Consider the following 21,344-nt stretch of genomic DNA (forward strand, 5'->3'; position numbering starts at 1 on the left):
CCCAGATTTCCTCAGCCTAACAGCAAACCTAAGATAAGACCAAAGAAGGAAACAGTCCTATAAATAAACACCACATCCTCTTCTTTCTGACAAACCAAGAGAGAAGTTTCTAGAAAATGCTCTTCATAAGTAGCACATATGATTGAACCCACAACTTGCTATTGAGAGCAAGGAACCATGATGGCCACGTCTGTGACTTTAAATCTACACTCTACACCAGCAGGGATTATCTACTGTCCATTTGTCTCAAAGAGGAGAAAGAAATGAAAAAAAGGCAAAGCAAAACAAATTTGTGCCAGTTCAAATGCTAAGAAGCTGAGCCCCAAAGAAGAGGTTTGGGAAAAGCAGTAGGCATGGCACATTGGATCCAACCTAAATGGTTTCTTCTAGAGGCTTATAACCTGCACCATCTGCTTCATGGAGTTACTCTGTGGATCACAAGAAAGGGCCTTTGTAAAAATTGCTTCAGAAACATGTATAAAAGATCCCAAAACTCATTTATCACCATCCACACCCTGGAATTAAGCTACACAAATTGCTGTTTGTACACAGATGTTATGCCAGCCTCTTAATAAAATTGACAAATAACATCTGAAAATACCAGAGGAGAGGTAGTTTCTTAGAAGTCTGTGGTTTAAAAAAAAAAAAAAAAAAAAGTCTGTGACCTGAGGTATGTGATGTGGCTAATCTGACTCATAACATCTTTAAGAAAAATAAAACTCATTCTTTTTCATGCTTGGCACTTTTATGTCTATTGATTAGATCTCTTAAAGCTATTTTGTGATAGAACCATTCTTCCTGAGGCAGCAATGACTTAAACTCCTACAGAGATTCTCTAAAGAAATCACATTGCATTGTGTTTTCCCCCAGTGGAAAAATGCTCTAGGAAGTTAATTGTTTAAAGGTTAGAAAGATAGAGAAATTGCCTGTTTTTCACAGAACAACCTTTGTGGACCAGTTTTTTTTAAAAGAATTTGCATCTCTTTCCAAACACGAATGAGGGCCTGACTGACCCCCAATTTCAGCTGTGTAAACATTGAACTTTCAGTCTGCTTGGAGAAAAAAATAAAACTTGTAACAACCAATGTAAAACCTGAATAATACAATGATTTTATTGATTATCTCCCTTATGCAATAACTTGTGAGTTTCCTTCCAAAGAAAAAGGAAAACAAAGATAATTTTATTTCTCAGTTTCTGTGCTGTAAGTAAAACAGTGTAGAAAACAGACCATATATGTCTATATTTTTATATATATGTAAAGTTTCTGACTAGTGTAGAAGCTTGTGGTGTCTGATTACCTATGAGTATAGCAATCTTCATGGTGTCCTACTATATAGTATTCCATTTTATAACGAACACCATGACATACTTACAACTTTGAAGACAAGAAGACAGTTATTCAGTCCTCTTTTATCTTCATTGACAAATTGCTTGTGTTGCTGATTTGACTTGTATTTCTAAATGCGTTCGTTAATAGCTAGGTGCACTTTTAGATCAAGTGATTAAAATGAGCAGAATAATTAGTAATAGGCTGTCAATTTATTCACAAGTGTTGGGGAAAAATTTATAAAATGTTGTACAGGGCTCATGATGGATTTTAATAACTTAAAATGCCCTGACTTTTCCCAAAGAATTCTGTGGATAAGAGTTCATAGAATGAAGTGATGGTCTTCTCCATCCATGTGGACAAGACACATTTCTGTCTTCTGCATACTTGAAAGCTAAAAAGGACGAGGGCTTTGGCAGGTTCTATCTGATTTCACACACAAGGAAATGATTTAAAACCGCTTCATAAACTGCTGTAGAAATCAGCATTTCTGCTTTTTCCTGGACACTTATTCTAGGTTGGAATTTGTCATCAGCTATTAACACTGAGAGTCCAGACTGAATTATGTCAAAGGCAGAATGATCTAAGAAGTAACCAGAATCAAGGGTGAAAGGGATCTTTTACATTCTCATTGATGTTGTATTTTTTGAGAGATATGTATACACTAGTTTTGTTTGCCATTTTGCTTGTTTTCCCTGCCACAGGAAGAAAGAAAAGGTGGTAGCTTTTCTGATACAAGTCTATGAACTTATATTTTAAGAAGACTTTCTATATGGCATATTAATCTAGTTTTCACAGTCAACCTGACCCTGCCAAAATAAATACATAGGAAATTATTGTGAAAATAACTCATTAAACTTTCCTAATAATACAATCATCTACCAACTGCAAAACAAAGGTTGGTGTTGACATTAAAGTCTTATCCTCACTGGCAAATGTTTTCCCTTTATCCCTCTAGTTTCTTTGTGTCCAAGAATCAGGAAATAGCATTCTAATGAAAATATGTCATTCAAATTAATCTCAGTAATTGCAATGGCTGTAGTCAGCTTATTAATAAATTCTAACTGGATCAGAGGCAGTAATTTGAACTCTACGGCATATGGTAGGGAAGAGATTAGACTACAAGCCTAGTCTCAAAATATTGACCATTTTTTAAAAGTATAAACTTGTTCATAGACTACAGATCTGATGGGATTAAATTATTTATAGTATTATCAGAAAGCTAGGTGATTGTGTTCTCACTGTTTGTATACTATCATGTCCCTTTGTCTTTTATCATAGAGGGTTAAACTGAGTCTGTTGGAAAACATATTCCTCTAGAACACACATGAGCCAGGAGTAGAACCTAGCCTTGAAATTCTACCCCGAGTCTTAGCTGGCATTCATTATTTCATTCAAAGCCCTATTTTGCAGCAATTGAAGTAGACTTTCAGTAACAAAAGGTTTTTTTATAGACGTTAGGTTATTGCAGTGTTTTTCTGGTTATCTTATGCTGCCTTGTACTATTCAGAAAAGATTGGGGCATGGTTGATTCCAATAACCACCTAAGAGTTAAATACTTTGTGCGGCCCCACATTTCTGGTCAAATGTTGGGGAAAATTTTCATTGATTTAAGTAGGTGTTATAGCTCACATAGGACGGCTCTACGTTTGGCAAGAAAGCAGATATGGAAACTCTTGTCACGGCCAAATGTACAAGAATAAAGTAATTGGTTAACGTAAAAGGAAATGATTTTGACAGATTTACACTCTTGGGGTGTGTTAGAAATCCATCAAAATTCAGGATTCCAGGGCATTTTTTTTTTATCTCACAGTGGAAGAATCCACCACCAAAAGGAAAAGACAGCTTTGTGGAAGTGAAATGTCACTGACACACCCACACACACACACACCCACACACACGTCTTTTTACCACTGTGTCTTCTGCTCTGGTGTGATACTGATCTCATTGGTCCTGGTGGTCCTCTTTTGACTTTCTCCACTCTATTTAGATTTAGATGAAGATCAACCCAAAGAAGAAAAGAAAGAATGCTACTATAATCTAAACGACGCCAGCCTCTGTGATAATGTGCTGGCCCCCAACGTCACCAAACAAGAATGCTGCTGTACATCTGGTGCCGGGTGGGGAGACAACTGTGAGATCTTCCCGTGCCCTGTCGTGGGGACTGGTAAGGACCAGTGGAGTGGTGTGTGCATACTTGGGTTTGGTCCTGTGGTGTCCAGGGCCTTGAAATGTCCTCATTTTGGTCGCTGCATTGAAGCCTTATAATGATAGCATTGCCTGGGACCTACCGTAGTGGAATCAAGATGAGAATACCTTACGGTATGTTTCACTGTAGGCTAGAAGCATCCCCTTCATCCCACCTCCAAATGTATTCTTAAAGTTAATTTCAGTCTATCACAGAATAGCCTGTTATAGTGAGGTTCCATATGAATTTTGGCAGAAAGATGATTCAGTTTTATTCCATTTTTAAGTTGAAATCAGTCTCTTTTGCTAAAACTGACACCACATTATCCATTATGAGAACTTGCATATTTAGGCTAAGATCTTGCTTGAATGGAGTCTTACCAAACCTTTAAAATGCTAGAAAGCACAGTAATGGAGAAGTAAGTCATCACATCAGTTAAAACATGGGTAAATAAAAGGTGCATGAACTAGGAAAGTTTTTAAAAATTACAAGTAAACTTAGAAAGTCATTAGATTTATTTGTATCTAATCTGTAATTTTGGAGATTTACTGAATTTATTTGCCCAAATTAGATGACAAGATTTGCCTTAAAGTTACTGAGTCTGAGAAAGAAGAACTGAATTTAAAACACAGGTTAATAGAGGATGTTCTTTTTTTCCCTTTCTTCAACTTTTTTCTTTTCTTTCTTTCTTTTTTTTTTGGTTTCCCCTGAACTCAGCTGAATTCACCGAAATGTGTCCTAGAGGGAAAGGTTTTGTCCCCACTGGAGAATCTTCTTACGACACGAGTGGTGAGAACTATAAAGGTCAGAACCAAACAAATGAATTTGAGACGTGCGCATACCAGTGTTCCAGTTTAAGCATGGTTGGGGTTCAACAGAATTAGAGTTCTTCTAATCATGGAAACTGATTAGAAAGCCTTTAATTCTTCTTTTGGAAGGCCCCTGTGGACTCTGGGCAGAGCTGTATCTTGGGACTTAGAACACTTAAGACTGCGTGGCCTTGGGATATCATGTTAACCTCCCAAGTTTCCAGCTCTTCATCTCTGAGATAGGAATAATGTCTCAGAGGTTATCATGAGAATTAAATAAGGTAACATACTAAAAATACTTAACATAAAATTCTGTCTTTATAAATTCTTTTATTCGGGAGGTATATTAGAAATAATATAAATTAAGACCGTATAATTTTGACCATCATTATGTGGGTCTTTATGACCATCAATGAAGCTAAGATTTTGCCTTCTTTAGAAGTCATTCTACTGTTGCTAAGATACTTTTACCAATGGCTGCAGATTCCTCAAAAGGAATGGAAAAGAAAACTAAAGTAGATGTGTTTTATATATTTAATGCTATTAGTCCGTAATTCTAAAATAAATGGGCAGCTTTTTTATTTTGACGAAATTTAAACCACATGTATGAATATTTCTTTGTTAATCACTCACTTTTGACATTTCCATGATGAAGATATTATGACCTCTTATAGACAATGTGTGGCTTTTTTTCCTTTACGGTTTAATAATTGAAAACTGCTAAGTTGCCTAGAAAACAGACTAAACATTTTTATCTTCCATCCGTTTTTCAGAACTACTGTTTTAATGATAGTAGCCAAATAAGAAATTCCATACGTGTTTTTTATTTTATATCAGTGATTTAGTACAATTAATAACAAGACTTGGTTTGCAATATATGTTTAATGGTTTTTAAGTTCACAAATATTCTGCTTTGTTTTTGAAGGGATATAGTTGAATCTCACTTCATGTTATGGAACAGAGCCTTAATTTCACCACAAAGTGACCTTCTTTTTCATATAAAAATAAGTTCCTCTTCACCCTGTCTTAGCAGTGCTGTAAATGATTGGAATATTAGTTGCAGATCCAAACAGCTATGTATTATGGATTTGACTTTACCACTTGCTATGTAACTTTGAGTGATTCATCTATGGAGCATGTGATTTTTTTTTTTTAATGACATGGTATTTGTTCTAAAATGCTAGAACCAATGATAATAACAATAGCAATCGGGATCCCTGGGTGGTACAGCGGTTTAGCGCCTGCCTTTGGCCCAGGGCGCGATCCTGGAGACCCGGGATCGAATCCCACGTCGGGTTCCCGGTGCATGGAGCCTGCTTCTCCCTCTGCCTATGTCTCTGCCTCTCTCTCTCTCTCTGTGTGACTATCATAAATTTTAAAAAATAAATAAATAAATAAATATAACAATAGCAATAGCAATGAAAGAAAGGGGATAAAAGTTTTTGAACATCTATGGAATCTTCTACATGGATTTATATCATTTAATTGTATCAGACAGGTGTTCCTCTTGCCCCAACTTACCAATGAGTAAACTGAGGTTTGCAGATGGTGAGCATTCTAAATTCTGTGAAGGAATAGGTCTGCCAACACCCTTAGAAATTTGTGCTTTTATTAGCTGGTCATTATCACCAAAAAGGAAGATTCATCAAATTCCATCAAACTCTTCTTGGAAGTGTTCTTTCATCTCAACTAGTTAATGGGCCAGAATACACATTTATAGAAAGGCACGTTTCTTAAAAGGTATGCTATTAAGCCAATCTTGTTTATATGTTAACCAGTTGAATTTAGATCAAATAAAATTTAAAAAAATATTGTCAGTTGTATTGTGAAATCCATCGAGTATTTCATTAAATAGGAGGTAGCAACCCAGAAATCATATTTACAAAAAGACCTTCTCCAATAATGTTTTGAACATAGTCCCCAAATATCACAGATTCTGTTTCCACATCTGTGAGTTAGGCCTAACTTGAAGAATTTTCTGATGTTGTATCTGAAGATTCTTTGGAATGAAATATAATATGAATATTATAATATTTAACTTGAAGCCCCATATTGGTTAGACTCTTCTTTTTAACTGAACGACCAAAGCTAACTGTTCTCTTTCTCCATTTTTCCCCCATAGATGCAGACGAATGCATGCTCTTTGGGCAAGAAATCTGCAAAAATGGTTTCTGTCTGAACACTCAGCCTGGTTATGAATGCTACTGTAAGCAGGGGACATACTATGATCCCGTCAAATTGCAGTGCTTTGGTAAGTATTAAGAGGATACATGGTGCTGTGAAAATACACAGATGGAAAAAATAAGTAATACTGTGTAGTAAAAACAATTCCTTTGCATCTACGTTACGTGTCGAAAAGATCTTTAAATGTTTTATGGATCCTTTTCTTGAGTAAGATTTAAGAAAATAAAAAACCTCCATAGTATTTGAACAGATTTCAAGCAAAGAGTTAATATTCAATGTGGAATTATAATTCAGGTCACTGGTTTAACTGAAGTGTTCTTTTGGTCTGGGGAGCCTCCTGTTTCATCACTCATACCATGCAAGTGAGAGTCATTTTTAAATACTGACCCAGACTTTAAGGCTTAAGCAGAAAACCATATACACTAGGCAGAAAAACATAGCAAAAGGAAATAATTTTAAAACTATCATAAAGAGGCATTTTATCTTCAATTTCTAAGCATATCCTGTTCCTAAATGTTTTCTTTCTTTAATGTCAGCAGCAGCAGGACACTATTATTTTTTCCAATCAATACAATTTAATATTTTTAGAGTCAGAGCTGTTCTTTCTTGGATGATGATGTGTAGTTAATTAAAATGTGGCAGCCCCTGGAATCTGGACTAAATTTAGCAGTGTGGGAAGTGTAGGAGGTACAACTGATTGCTGGTTTTCTTTAATAATTTTTTTTCTCTTAAGATATGGATGAATGTCAGGACCCCAACAGTTGTATTGATGGCCAGTGCGTTAATACAGAAGGCTCTTACAACTGCTTCTGTACCCATCCCATGGTCCTGGATGCTTCAGAGAAAAGATGTATACGGCCAACTGAATCACATGGTATGTTCGGATGTGAGGTGCAAGTCTGTGTCTAAAGAAATGGCAAGGTTTTCCTTTTGACTGAAATATGAGCTACTGGGAAATAGAAAAATGACTCCTCGGGTATTTTGGAGTAATTAAAAGGAGATACTAAAAATAATAAAAGAGAATAATTGTAAGAGAAACAATAAGCTGCATATCTTCAGTATGTAGGAGAATCCATACCCTGCATGTGCTTATTTAACAGATAACAAAATATGGACTGGCTGAGCGGATAGCGGGGCTCTTCTCTGGCCAGCATTTGCCACATTTCACCCTCAAAGGCAACTGAGGAGGACCTGAGTTGAGAGAAAGATAATCAGGCTTGTTTGACTGGACTGGAGAATACAGATGAGACGGGGCAGAGCAGACAGGGGAATCCAGCAAGGTGATAGAGACCCCTGGTGTCCATTGATTGGAATCCTTGTTCATCCCCAATCAGATGATGTGCTACTCATAATTGGCATAATTAATCTATCCATCATCACTGTAAGGAACTGCTTTGGATGGAGTCAGTTGAAAGGCAGAAGTTTGGAATCAAATCTAGCATGAAGTGTCACTAGTCTGGGGCTTTGGTGGATGAATTGGGTGAGAAAACATGAATCTGCAAAGTGTTATGTAGAAAGAAATGGTAGGATTTGACAGAAGAGTAAATGTAAAAAAGGAAAGATTGGGAAATCAGAAGTGCTTTAGGATTATGGAGTATAGAAGGAAGACAATGCAGTGCTGTCTATAATGAAGCTGCAGAGGGAGGGATTTAATTGAAACATGATGGGCAGGTTGAATTTCAGCTGATGGAATGACACCCAGTTGGAGATGACAGGTTTGATCCATGGAAAGACCAGGCTGGCTTCAAACTTGTACTTGGAAGTCAGTCTTAGAAATAGAGATGGAAACTTTGAGACTCATTGGCTTCTACCACACTGTTTATGAAATAGGAATAACAGTGTGATTGTCATGGAACCATGTTTTCCCTTTCAGAACAAATAGAAGAAACTGATGTCTACCAAGATCTGTGCTGGGAACATCTGAGTGATGAGTATGTGTGTAGCCGGCCTCTTGTTGGCAAGCAGACAACCTACACTGAGTGCTGTTGTTTGTATGGAGAGGCCTGGGGTATGCAGTGTGCCCTGTGCCCCATGAAGGATTCAGGTGAGCCCTGATCCAGCTCCTTCTGCTGGAGGCCTTTGGGAACCAGTTCATCTCCCCTCCTTTGGAGCCTTCTGTGTATCTTCATCTTCACTCCTGATTCCTTTCATCAGAGGTGTGTGTGTGTGTAAGAGCAGGGTCGCATAAACATCTGGCTCTTGGTTTACCTCCAGTCCAGACCCTGTCATTAACTTTTGAAATCCTCATTCTATTTCACCAAAAAAAAAAAAAAAAAAAAAAAAAAAATAAGATAAATGACACAAAGAAACATAATGCAACTTTGCAATTGGTGGCAAAGATCTTTAGAATTTATATTTCCTGATACTTCCTTTTTTCCTACAGTCTTCCTCATTTCTAACAGTGTCTACTTAGAGCAAAAAGTATTAGAGACTGTAGAAAATCTTTGTAGGTCAAAGCCCCGATTTTTGTGTCAGCCTCTTGGTGAGAGAGATCAAAAAGGGGTTAGGACAATAAAGGAAGAGAGGTGGAAGTGAGTGAAAATGTATTTGAACAAATGTCCTTTCATTTTAAGGGTTAGATCTGAGGATAAATCTTTGGTCAAATTGCAAATGCAACTGCTAGGCTTTGGATCTATCCCCTCTCCTTGTGTTGGGGGAGGACTGACTGACTGACTGGAAGGTGCTGACTCTGGGCTGTTGGGTGACTGCTGGTTTGTGCCTTGACTGCTTCTCTTCTTACCTCGGCAGCCACTTACTGCTCTTTAAAGGAAAGCCCTGGAGGGGGGAGGGGGTGCGGCCCTGCCGGAGCCAGGGCTGGGTGTGTAGGTGGGGGTGGGGGTGGGGCTGTGCCCGAGGCCAGGAAGGGGGGGGGGCACGGGTCCCGGGCTTGGGGGGGGGGGGAAGAAAAAATAAATACATAAATAAAGGAAAGCCCTGGAGATTGTAGGAGAAAGGAGGGGAACTGAGTGGGAAAAACCAGAGAGAGTGACAAAACATGAGAGACTCCTAACTCTGGGAAACGAACAAGGGGTAGTGGAGGAGGAGGTGGGGGGGGGGGATGGGGTGACTAGGTGACGGGCTCTGAGGAGGCACTTGATGGGATGAGCACTGGGTGTTATACTATATGTTGGCAAATCGAAATCCAATAAAAAAAATACATAAAAAAAGAAAGCCCTGAAAAGGTTTGGTGTACCATTTAGTCTTAAGCTATGAAATCTATTTGCTAAAACTAGAAAGATACTGTGTGGGTATAAAATAAAGGAGTTTATAATTTAAAAATTCTCAGAATGGCCACAAGGGGAAGAATTTCTCAAAAAGAGCAAATGCATTTATTTCCAGTTAACTAGAATGCAACTTTCAAGCTATTTTATAGTTTTTTCAGATTAGCAATAACTTAAAACCAGTGTAGCAAAAAAAAATAAAATGATTTGAAATGCCATAAAAGAAAAAGGATTTGCAAAGGATAAAGAGCAAATACATAAAGAAATAGATGGTGATGTTAGCAGCCCGGAAGTGGAAAGAGGATGCGTTCTGGGGTCAGACAGGCTGGGTTGGGAATCCAGAAATGTTCATTGGGAAAAATAACCTCACCCAGTACAGCTCTTTGGAAAACAGAGGCATTTATATCTATCTTGTTGAGTTGTTGAGGACAGGGAGGGTGTAGGTAGAGCAGAACACAGGGAATGGTATAATTATTAGCATTTCTGTGGCCTCTGTTCCAGGAGGCAGATGCCACAGGAAGGCAGGAGTGAAATCCACAGGAAGTGAGCACCCTGGGGCTTGAGACATCTCACAGGGCTCTAATCCCTCAGATCATTTTACTTAGCCAGTGGTTTTTGTTGTTTAATTTTTTTCAAATAACACATACCCCTTCTAAAGAATGAATCCAAGATGTTCTGTCTGTCTCTACCTACTGCATCACAGTTGCACGCCCCTCCTCCTTAAAGATGTTCATTCTTAACAACTGTGGGTTTTTTTTACATCATCCAAACCTTTTTCCTACACATTAAATGTTGTTATATAGCTACATTTGTATTAGTTATTGTTATATATTTATATTTTTTAAACATTTATTTGAGAGAGAGAGAGGAGAGAGTGGAGAGGGACAGAGGGAATCTTCAAGCAGACTCCCTGCTGAGGCTCAATGTGGAGCTAGAGTTCACCACCCGTTAGATCATGACCCTGAGATCATGATCTGAGGAGTTGGATGCTTAACCCACTGAGCCAGCTAAGCGCCCATATATTTAAGAGCATTATTTAAAACTGAATTCCCTATCATCCATAAAACACACTTTGTTTTTTTGTCTTACTCTTCAGCATCTCTGAAATTGGGGGTATCTTATAATTGATGGCATCAAACAACAGCCACAAGCCTTTGTTTCACATTTTAATAGTGTCTATTACATCAAAATGCTTTTTACAATCTGTGGTATCTTAGAATTGATGAAAGATGGTAAGTTTTAAATGGCTGCACAGACTGCTTGATGGATGTACCAGGTTTTCTTTAGTCACCTCTGGCCCTAGACATTTGGGTTGCTTGTGCCTCCCATGTCTTGGCTCGATCTTGATTTTCCTACTATGACCATTGCTGCAGTGTACTTTCATGTTTGTATCCTACACATACCTGCAAAATGCCTACAGCTGAAAATGCTGAGTTGGGAAGTACCTGTACTTTACATTTACTATATTACTCTGAACATATTGTGCAAATTTGCACTCAGCAGCATAGGAAATGACTCTTTCTTCATACCCTTCTACCATTGGCTATTTTCAGTTTCTTTAAAAGTTCATTTATCAGGTGAGTGAGAAGGGTATCTTAACATGTTATCTCCCTTATTTCTAGGGAATTAGAGTATCTTTTCTCTGTTTATAAGTGATATGTATTTCTTTGTCAGTGAGTTTATCATATCCTTTGGTCGTTTTTTGTTGGACTTTATGTCTTTTTCTTATTAATTTGTAGGAGCTTTGTACATATTCTGTTGACAGCCCGAATATTTGGGTTTATGGTATATATGCTTGTCTTTATGGAAACTCCTTTATGGAGATTCTGCACATATTTGCATTTTATTCTGTCCCTGTTCTGATCCTATGATATTAAGTATTTACTGCATGTAAATCTGACAAGCCAGTTCCTTTGAAAATCAAATTTAATTGACCTAGTTTTTGGAAGAATAGTCCAGCATATTGCTGTTAGAAATTAATTTTAGAATATTGCCTCAATTATGTTTAGCTGAGACTTAACACATTTTTAAAATGTAAATTTGAGGAAATATATGTGAACAAATACATCCTGTGTATAATATTTTTAGGGGGATATCGATTATCAGGAAATGATACTCATTGGTTTTCGATCTTTTATTTTTTTTAAACATTATGTCAACTGAATTGTAATTTTAACCTCCAACATATAAATTGATTAATCTCAAAGATGCTGCAGGAGCTGCCTGGGGGAGGAAGTACTTAGGCTCTTGAGATATCTGTGAAGGACACGAGGGCTCCAAAGAACACATGTTGAAAACTGTTGTTCTAAATGTTTTCGTCAGAGGATAGGAATCAGTTAAGCAGCCCAGAAGGAGTATTTCTGTTATACTCCTAAGATTATGGGCCTGCACTACACTCTGTGGATTCAGAATAAATGACTCATTTATTCTCCACAGAGAGGATCCACAGCACAGTTAAGCAGGTTTTCCAGAGTTCCTCCGACCATGCTCCTTGATCAGCAGCTGACATTCTAGTTGTACCTACAGCAGACCATCTCCCATTGAGATTTTCTGCTGGAATATGGTCACTGAGGGGAACCAGAGCATGGATGTCAACACAGGGGCTCTGGAAGCAGGTCGCCTGAGTGTGAATCCTGCCCTGGCATCTTATCTATGCAACCTTGTTACTTTGTCTCTGTGTGACTCAATTTTAAGACTTGCTTTTCGAGACTGCTGCTTCATAAATATCAGTGGGCATGTCCGTTACCTGTACCTGGAGATCTTACCAAAAACAGATTCTGGTTTCTAGGTGCAGAGGGGTGGGCAGGACTCTGTGTTCCTAGCAAGTCTCAAGATGATGAGGATGCTGCTGGTCCTCAGACCACACTCGCAAGCTGTCCTCAAGACATCTAAGAGCATCCACTGTGATTTTGTTAAAAACCAACTTTAATGCTGTAGCTAAGAGGAAACAAAGAACGTGAGCTTTAAACGTGTTTATTCATAATTTCTGTCATTTTACCTTTTAAATATGCTGTTCATGGATATCTTGAGAGTTGAAAAGGACCACATTGTCTGTTAGTATAAGCACTGGATTAATCCCAGCCTCTCAGGCACTGAACCGTCCAGTTTCCCTAGAGCTCAGCGCTGCTTTGGGGAACAATTAGTTACTGATGGAAACAGTGCTGGAGGAATTTGAGGAATAAATCGCAGCACTTGTCATCAGCTTTGAGCATTAAAGTGCAGTGTAAAGTAAAGCTTTGGCTCTGGAGCAGGCTTTCACACTTCTGGTCCAATAGGTCATGGGCACTAATTCTTGCTAAGGCAGCAACTACATCTGAGAATCCTGGTAGTTGGAGGAGGTGGGAGTGGCTTGTTCAGTAGTGTTCTCTGTAGTTGGATGGCATCGTGCGGATTGGTACCACATGCTAGGGAAATGAGTAGAGGGGGACAGATATAGCAGGGCAACTTTACATGAGAATTATATAGATGTATAATTCAGTGCATTTCTGGGACTGCTTAGGATCCCATCTTCATCCTCTGCGAAAGTCATGGAGGCCAGACCTCACGCATTAGCAGAGGTTCCAGACAATTGAGGGAGACCTAGCAGGTGGGACAGTGCACAGTTTGTTGAAGGCATCATGTGTGCTGACAGTCTTCCCATCCTCAGCCTACCCTAGAGGCCTTAGTTCCCTTATTCCCACTCCCACCTCCTCCTCTCCTTGCCCTCTCTGTACCCTTGGATGCTGCCTGCTTTAAAAATGTTTGAGGGAGAGGGACTGAACTGCTTTGGGAGGATCCTGAGATTTGAGCTCATTATCAATATATCATTCCAGACTCTGGGAGAGAAAAGCTGTTTGGAAAACCAAGTCAGAGAAAACAAGCCATTTTATCCATATCATAAGCAAGACTTAGGGAAACTACAGCTTTAGAGCTAGGTGATAAGGTACCAAAATGAGCAAAACAGGAGGTGGTGTCTCATCAGCTGTGCACCAGAGTCTAGCACACTGGTGGGCAGAATGATCTATGTTTGATGAATTAAGGGACTACAGCAAGGCAGTAATTCTTGAAAAGTAAAATGTAAAATGCCTTGCATTTATACAAAATGAATTTTTAATGTTTTTATTGCTACTCTTAAAAGTATCAACTTCAATTTTCTGGAGAAAGTACCTATGAATTACAAGATATTTGGGATGCCATTATCTCTTGTAAATAAAAACCCTTAACCTGCATGTGAAAGAAAATTAGGCACACTTCAGTACTGGAATCTAAACTACCCAGAGTTGGGGCACCTGAGTGGCTCAGTTGGTTAAGCATCTGAATCTTGATTTTTAATTTTTTTTAAATTTTACTTATTAATGATAGGCACACAGTGAGAGAGAGAGAGAGAGAGAGAGAGAGGCAGAGACACAGGCAGAGGGAGAAGCAGGCTCCATGCACCGGGAGCCCGATACGGGATTCGATCCCGGGTCTCCAGGATTGCGCCCTGGGCCAAAGGCAGGCGCTAAACCGCTGCGCCACCCAGGGATCCCCTGAATCTTGATTTTAACTCAGGTCATGATTTCAGGGTCCTTGGATAGAGACCTGTAGAGGCTCTCCATGCCTAGCGGGGAGTCTGAGAATCTTCTTCCTCAGCTCCTCCCCCTGTTCATGCTGTGTGTTCATGCACATGCATGCTCTCTCTCTAATAAATAAATCTTGTAATAGTAATAATAATAAAATACCCAGGGTTCCCAGTGTCTGTGGCTATCTTGTTAAAATAATTAGACTTCTATCAAGTAAATTATTAAAGTAATTAGACATATTGTAAGTAAATTGAACATAAAGACTTAAAGTCTTTGATCTAAAACTTTGAAGAAATTTGATGGGACCCTTAGTGTGTTGGGAGAGTGCCACCTATGGGTGGTATAGTGTATTGCACCACAGATGTTGGACCCTCTGAAGTACTCTTAATGAAAGTCAGGTGTAGAAAGGTGAGAGTTGTTAAAAAAAAATAAAAAACCTCTAAGGAAACTTGTGCCACAAAAGACATTGGCAAATGTTAAAACAATTTTTGTAAAACACTAATATTAATCGAAATGCAGAGGAATTGTCCTCTCAGTTTTGCTTAGAGAACAGTTGGAAGATACACACACACACACACACACACACACACACACTTGATGCAGAAATTCTAGTTCTGGGGATACAGATCATGCTTGTACTTGAGTGCCAGAGGGGAAAATGTAATCATTCCAGCATTACAAAAATTTGAAATCAATTCTGCCATTAGGGAATTTGTAAACTATTCTATGCAAGGTGCAATTAGAAATAAGAACCATGGTTGAAAAGCAATCTCAAGTTATTTATAGTTTACCTGTTTTCAGTTTTCATTAAATTACTTACATACTCCTTCCATCATTTCATTATTTACTGCACACCTGCTATGCACTAGCCAACAAATTTTGGAACAGATGTATAGTTGGTATTTACATGAAGTATAAATTTCAATTCTGTAAAACTAACATAGTATACAATTATGTTACTAAATTAGAGTAGTTTTCTCCTAAATGTTGTCTCATCAGAATGTACACGTGATACCCTTAATTAATAAATTCACCCTCTGCTGCAACACCAGATTTTTTAATACTTCCTAATAGCTGATCAACTGCCAATTTTTTCGTATGGTTTTGCAAAAGTGAAAGACTGTGGAATCTGTTTTTGAACAACTGAGCTGGTGATTTCTTCCATATCCATCCAGAGCTCTTACATGTTCCCAAATATCTCCATGTAAGAAGTTTCATAATACCCTTGGAGGTGTGAAGGAAGACAGGGATTTGACTCATGGACTGAACTTGAAACAATATTGTAACTGGGCAGTGGTTGCAAAAGTCCTTTCAGCAGTCATGGTTTAAGGCCTTTTCCAAGAAATATGTTTCCAAAGAATGTTAATAATAACTTTGGAACATCCTCCATGTGAGGCACAGTGAGTGGTCACTGCCTTCGGGTTAGGCAGTCCAGGGATCTCATTCTCTTCCTGGCACTGCTTCTGTCGATTGCACTGGACAAGTTCCTTTAGTTTCCTTTATCCAAAGTTGAGAACTCTTGTGAGGGTATATGGTAATTAATACTCTTGGAGTGTGAAAGCATTTATCATTTTGATCAGTGAGCCTGAATAGTATGATTAAAGGAAGTATAGCTGTTAATAAATTATAGTGGGACATTAAAATCCCACTGGAAAGATATAAAAGGCCTCCTGAATCGTCTGGCTACCATGCATACATTATGTATGCTGTATGCATGCAGAGCAGTAAGTGATCCAGTTCTTTGGGACGTAATTCTTGGTATCCGTAGAACTAGATTGGATTGGATACCACAGGGAATGGCGAGTAAGCAACCTGTGTTGTTTCTTACTGAAAAAATTTGTTTCCTTCTTCCTACCCCTCCCAGAAAGGAGCAGAAATACTTTTCTTACTATAGAAGGACTAGTGCAAAATAAAGTTTAGTTATGAATTTTGTACATACAGCTTTGTGATGTAATCATTACATTAGTTTCCTTGCTTGTAAAATGACAGTAGCAACAAGCAGTCATTTGAGACTTAAGTGTGATATAAATGCATGTGAGATGCTTGGATTACAGTAAATGCTTTGTAGGTGTTAGCAAATCAAATCCTGTTCCAGGAAATGAGTTTGAGCTAATGATTATTCCCGACTGCTACTTTGTCATTTGGTGCTACGAGTCCTCTTTGAAAGGAGGGAAGAATTAAAGACAATGAAGAATTTGGAAGAGTGTTTGGGGACTAAGAGACAGCCCTGTGACCCCTGAGAGAAGCTACTCTGTCCACTCCCCTCCAGGCTCCAAAGCTCTGAGTGTTTAAGCTAGGGGAGACTTTATGGCTAAAAAGGATGACTTCATGTTGCCTTGCAATGAACATTCAGTGAATTCAATTTTTTTTTTTACTTTTTAATTAAAAAAGCAAAATAATATGTTTACAAATAGTATTATTTACAAATGTTAAAACCTAGATTTTCCAGAGAATTTAAGTTCAACTTACACATTTTGCCATGCTGCTTCTATAAGTCCAATATTTTTATAATATCAAGTTTTATTTCATGATGAATATTTAAGTATATCAAGGAAGAAATAAAACTTCCCTCAAGATTGACTTCTATATCGAAACTATGTGAATTAAATCTCTTAACACTTTGGTCTCCATTTATAAACTTTATGTATTTGATTTTCTCCTCAGCACTTCATATACCCAAAAGGGCAGCCCGCAATCCTAATAAGCATTTTCTTCTTAAGTGCATAAGCAGCTCTTAAAAATCTAATAAGTCAAACTTGAAATGATAAGTTGAATTTTCTAATAAATATAAATACTATTTGCCAATCTAATCAGATCCTCTTAATTTTCATTCAACACAAATCCTAATCTAAAGTCAGCTTTATTTCAAACTAAAATCACAAAGTCTACCCGTCCGATTCTGTATTATAGGGTACTCCTAAACATTAAAAACATAGAAAATAACAAAAATTTCATTCTAAAATATGTCTAACAGAAAAATATTACTATTCTATATTTAATGTACATCACTACTAGCAGAATTTCCACCTCAAGTCAGCCCAGGTTACTGGGTGAAAGAATATACCACTGTGATTGTCAATTATTAAAGAATTAAGACTAGAGTGTGGAATGTGTATGCTCATGTGTGAGTCTGAGCATCCATGCATGATATGCCGAGCACATTTCATTACTTCATGTGAGCAGGGAACCACAAATGTTTCTCCTGTATTATTTTTATAATCAGTATCTTCCACTGAAAAGGACTCTCAAGGGAATAATAGGGTAGATAAAATTAATAAAAGCTTTTGTCCAACAACATATGACTCACCCTTAAGAATCAGATACCTGCTCCTAAAGGGATGTGCTCACTCTGCAGAGAGATTCCGTACCACACTAGTGACTCAGACTGAAGATAAACTTCCCTTGTACCTGGAGGCTGGAGGATTTTCTCTGACTTGAAGGTCATTCTCTGTTCTTTTCAGCAATTCAGCAGTTCAGAACTGAGTGAGGCCCACCTACATGATATGATGGAGGGCAGTTTGCTTTACACAGGTCCACCAATTTAAATGTTAGTATCATCCCAAAACACTCTCACAGAAATGCCAAAAGAACATTTAACCAACTACATCAGGCCACCCCTAAGTTGGCGCATGAAATTAGCTATCATGAGTGGGACTGAAAAAAAAAGTGAAGTATTTGCATTTTGTGGGCCTTCTGCACTGCCCACTAAAATTACACTTAGGGAAGGACCTTAATTTTCGGTTCTTTCCCCTCCCCAGATAGATGCTGGAGAAGGTAGGATACTGAACACTTAGCCAGGGGTCCCCAACTAGACAGACGGCAGGTCAGGGGCTCTTTGTAACCAAGCTGTGCAGGAGATCCAGGACTTAAGAGAGGAAAGAAGCAAGCAGGGGTGAGGGACAGAGAGGCCCATTCCAAAAAGGAGGATCAGCGCATCAGAGGAAGAAAACTAGAGATGAAGCTAAAAAGCTAAAACAAAACAAAACAAAAAACCTTGCCTTTGGCGGGTGCATTAGACAAAGAGAAAGCACCAGACAAGTCAGTCCCATTCAGGTTAGGATCATATTTTGTAGTCACTGATTAAAGACATTTTATGAGAAAAGTAAACCTGGTATGGTTTCAGAGTAAGGACGGTTAAAAAGGAAAAAGAAAACAATAACAACCGCCCACCCCTAATTGATGGGAGAACTTAACTCCATTTCCTGCTCTACTCCTGGAGACCACACTCTGGAGGCTGGTCTTGGAATGAGATGCAGTTCCCAAACCCAGTTCCCTGGGGTTGGGAGCCAGTGAGTGTCTGGAACGCCAGCTGCAGAGACCTTGCTGGACTGCAAACCTGAGTATTAACTCTTGGGAGAACTGGTGGAAGCTATTGTTGCAGGGGCCCCAGAACAACTCGAGAATAGTTAAATGTGAGCAGCCTTTGAGAACAGGATTGCCAGGTGGTGTCCCAAGGACTTCTGATACTTTAGTTTGTGTACAGCTTGGACTTTGGGATGTCAGTTGTATTCAGTGCTTATTTTCTTAAAAGCTGTACTGCACTCAAGTGCTAAGAGAGTATTTGGCTCCATTCTTATATAAAATATTCTGGACAGAGCGTTCATTTGATAATGATTGCAATCACATCGATGTCCTATTAGAATCTTTCTCATTTAGAGCCAAAGTAGAACATTGAGACATACATGTAAAATGAGCAATCTGATGACAAAAAGCAACACTTTTATTTTTAATTAACAAACGTTTTTAATTTGTCTCAAAAATACAGTGGTTAGCAGTTTCAACTTTCTTCCTTGAAATCAGAGATTACAAATAGGCATTCGGTTTCTAGGAACACCTTTCAGTGTTATTTTTTATTAGGTGATTTGCTCTTTAGTGGAAATTTTACTTTCACATATTTTAAAGACACTTTGCTGCTGTTACAGTTTTTTTCCTCTTTGGTGATAAGAAGAGTTTTAATGTACTCTGAGCAGAATGAACTATGATGAGTGAGGCTGTGACAAAAATCCCAGCACGTAATTATTTAAAGCCACGTTTTATGTTTGAGGTTTTGAATTCAAATAATATTGTGCTTATTCGGACCTTTTCTTAATTAGGCTTATGAGACAGCTGTGGTTAGAACAAAGCTGCTGGCCGCTGGTGCCTTTAAATGCTGACCTCATGGCCGGAATAGGCAAGCCTGGCAGAGGGAAGGTGAGGGAAAATTTCTCTGGTTTCCCTTCATGCAGCACACAGATTGTGCCTCTGGATGTTTGGGAGAAAAGCATCTAGAAAGTGCTTAGAAAACTATCATGTTCTTGTCTTTGTGCTGACACAAATCTGCAAGGAGAAGACGCTAGGGAGGGCCATGTTTTTGCTCCATATTATTAGCCAGTATCTTAAGAAAGAAGCAATTTCAAAAGATTAGCTCACTGGGGAACTTAGGACACAGCTTGCCTTCTTTATGCTTCCTTCTGAGATTCAAGTTTCAGTGGCAGGCAGAGCTGTTGTGAACAGTTGTGCCAGTTGTACACTGCTCAATCCTAGAGGGTACCAATCTGTGAGCACCTACAAAATGTAGCTGAAGAAATCACTGCCAGGAAGAAGAGCTACTAAGACTATATCTAATTCTGAATAGATCCAGAGGGGAAGGTAAAAGAAACTCATTTCAGATTAAGATAAATGGCATTTCAGATTAAGATTAAGACTATATCTAATTCTGAATAGATCCAGAGGGGAAGGTAAAAGAGACTCATTTCAGATTAAGATTACGATTAAGAAAAATCGTAAAATTGACGGATCTTAAAAAAGCTCAGTTTTGCTTTGTAATAAGTGAATGGAATAATAGTAATATTGATTATGTTTAGTGTTACTTTGATATTATATAAACTATCTAGAATTTGCTCTTCAAATAACAGATTTAACAGTATCCCATAACCTTGGGATCTGTACTTCGGAATATTAAATTAGGTTTTTTTTTAAGATTTTATTTATTTGAGAATAAGCAGGGTGGGGAGAAGGAGAGGGAGAGAGAAGCAAGCCTCTGTTGAGCAGGACCCCAGGATCATAACCCGACCCAAGTCCAAGGCAGCTGCTTAACTGACTGAGCCACCCAAGTTCCCCTCAAGCTAGTTTTGAACAAATATTAATACAACTTTCTTTGCTTCCAAGCTTAAGTAAGCAAGGTTAAAAAAATATACTTTAGAACCCAATTACCTTTACCCTTATATTTTAATAATTTGTTTTTAGTAAAAGAAAATGTTATATTTTGAGAATTTGTCGTCACATGGGCTTTGGAATATCATTAAATTTCTCTGGCCTCCGTTTCCTCAGCAGAAAAGTGAATGAGAGACTAACCTTATAGGTTACACTGGCTGCTTACAGTGTGTTAAATTCCATGATTATCCATCCTTCTGAAAACATCCAGATGAGCTTTGCTGGAAGCAATAGCGGCATCTAGTGGTTATTACCTCCTATCCCAGCCACAAATTTCCATGACGAATTGTCTTCCCTAGATTCTGCAGCCTAATAGTAAAAATTTTCTGTTCAGGATCATAGAAGATGTAAACTTGAAAGGACCTCAGAGATCAACTAGTTTCCTCATTTTACCAGTTAAAAATAGAAAGATTAGATGAACTCCAGACTTAATATATAAAAACATTTTCTCCTTCATTGTTTTATTCTTGACTTTTTTTGAGGTGAGATTCATGTAACCTAAAATTAAGCATTTTCAGTTGTTTTTTTTTTTTTAATTAGGCTCCACTCCCCGTGTGGAGCCCATCATGGGTCTTGAACTCGTGACTTTAAGATCAAGACTTGAGCTCATATCAAGAGTTGGACGCACCCCATAAAATTATGCATTTTCAAGTGACTGATTCAATGGCATTTAATACACTCACCATGTTGTACAATCTCCCCCTTATTCTTAAGCACACACTTAGCTCCTTTTTTAAAGTCATTCTTACTTGGTCAATGCAAAAACTTAGAAGAGAAACCAGTGTATTCCTGATAAATAATACTTACTGATTTTTCCTACTTGTGACTTCTCGGGTTGTCACTTCAGAGCAATATTTAAAGAGCAGGAAGGAAGAAAACAA

The 21,344-nt window shown here is 38.2% G+C and overlaps 1 protein-coding gene across 7 annotated transcripts in view; it reads left to right on the forward strand.

The window, feature by feature from the left end:
- The window catches only part of LTBP1 (latent transforming growth factor beta binding protein 1), a 390,765-nt gene that overhangs the window by 356,270 nt on the left and 13,151 nt on the right, over nucleotides 1–21,344 (forward strand). For all 7 annotated transcript variants that reach the window (XM_038561238.1, XM_038561239.1, XM_038561240.1 and 4 more), the window contains 5 exons: nucleotides 3,319–3,495; nucleotides 4,234–4,320; nucleotides 6,448–6,576; nucleotides 7,243–7,383; nucleotides 8,383–8,553. In XM_038561238.1, the coding sequence (XP_038417166.1) occupies nucleotides 3,319–3,495; nucleotides 4,234–4,320; nucleotides 6,448–6,576; nucleotides 7,243–7,383; nucleotides 8,383–8,553 (705 nt within the window). The remainder of the gene's footprint in view (nucleotides 1–3,318; nucleotides 3,496–4,233; nucleotides 4,321–6,447; nucleotides 6,577–7,242; nucleotides 7,384–8,382; nucleotides 8,554–21,344) is intronic.

The sequence above is a fragment of the Canis lupus genome, chromosome 17 (assembly GCF_011100685.1).
Source record: "Canis lupus familiaris isolate Mischka breed German Shepherd chromosome 17, alternate assembly UU_Cfam_GSD_1.0, whole genome shotgun sequence".
In the NCBI taxonomy this organism is placed as follows: Eukaryota; Metazoa; Chordata; class Mammalia; order Carnivora; family Canidae; genus Canis; species Canis lupus.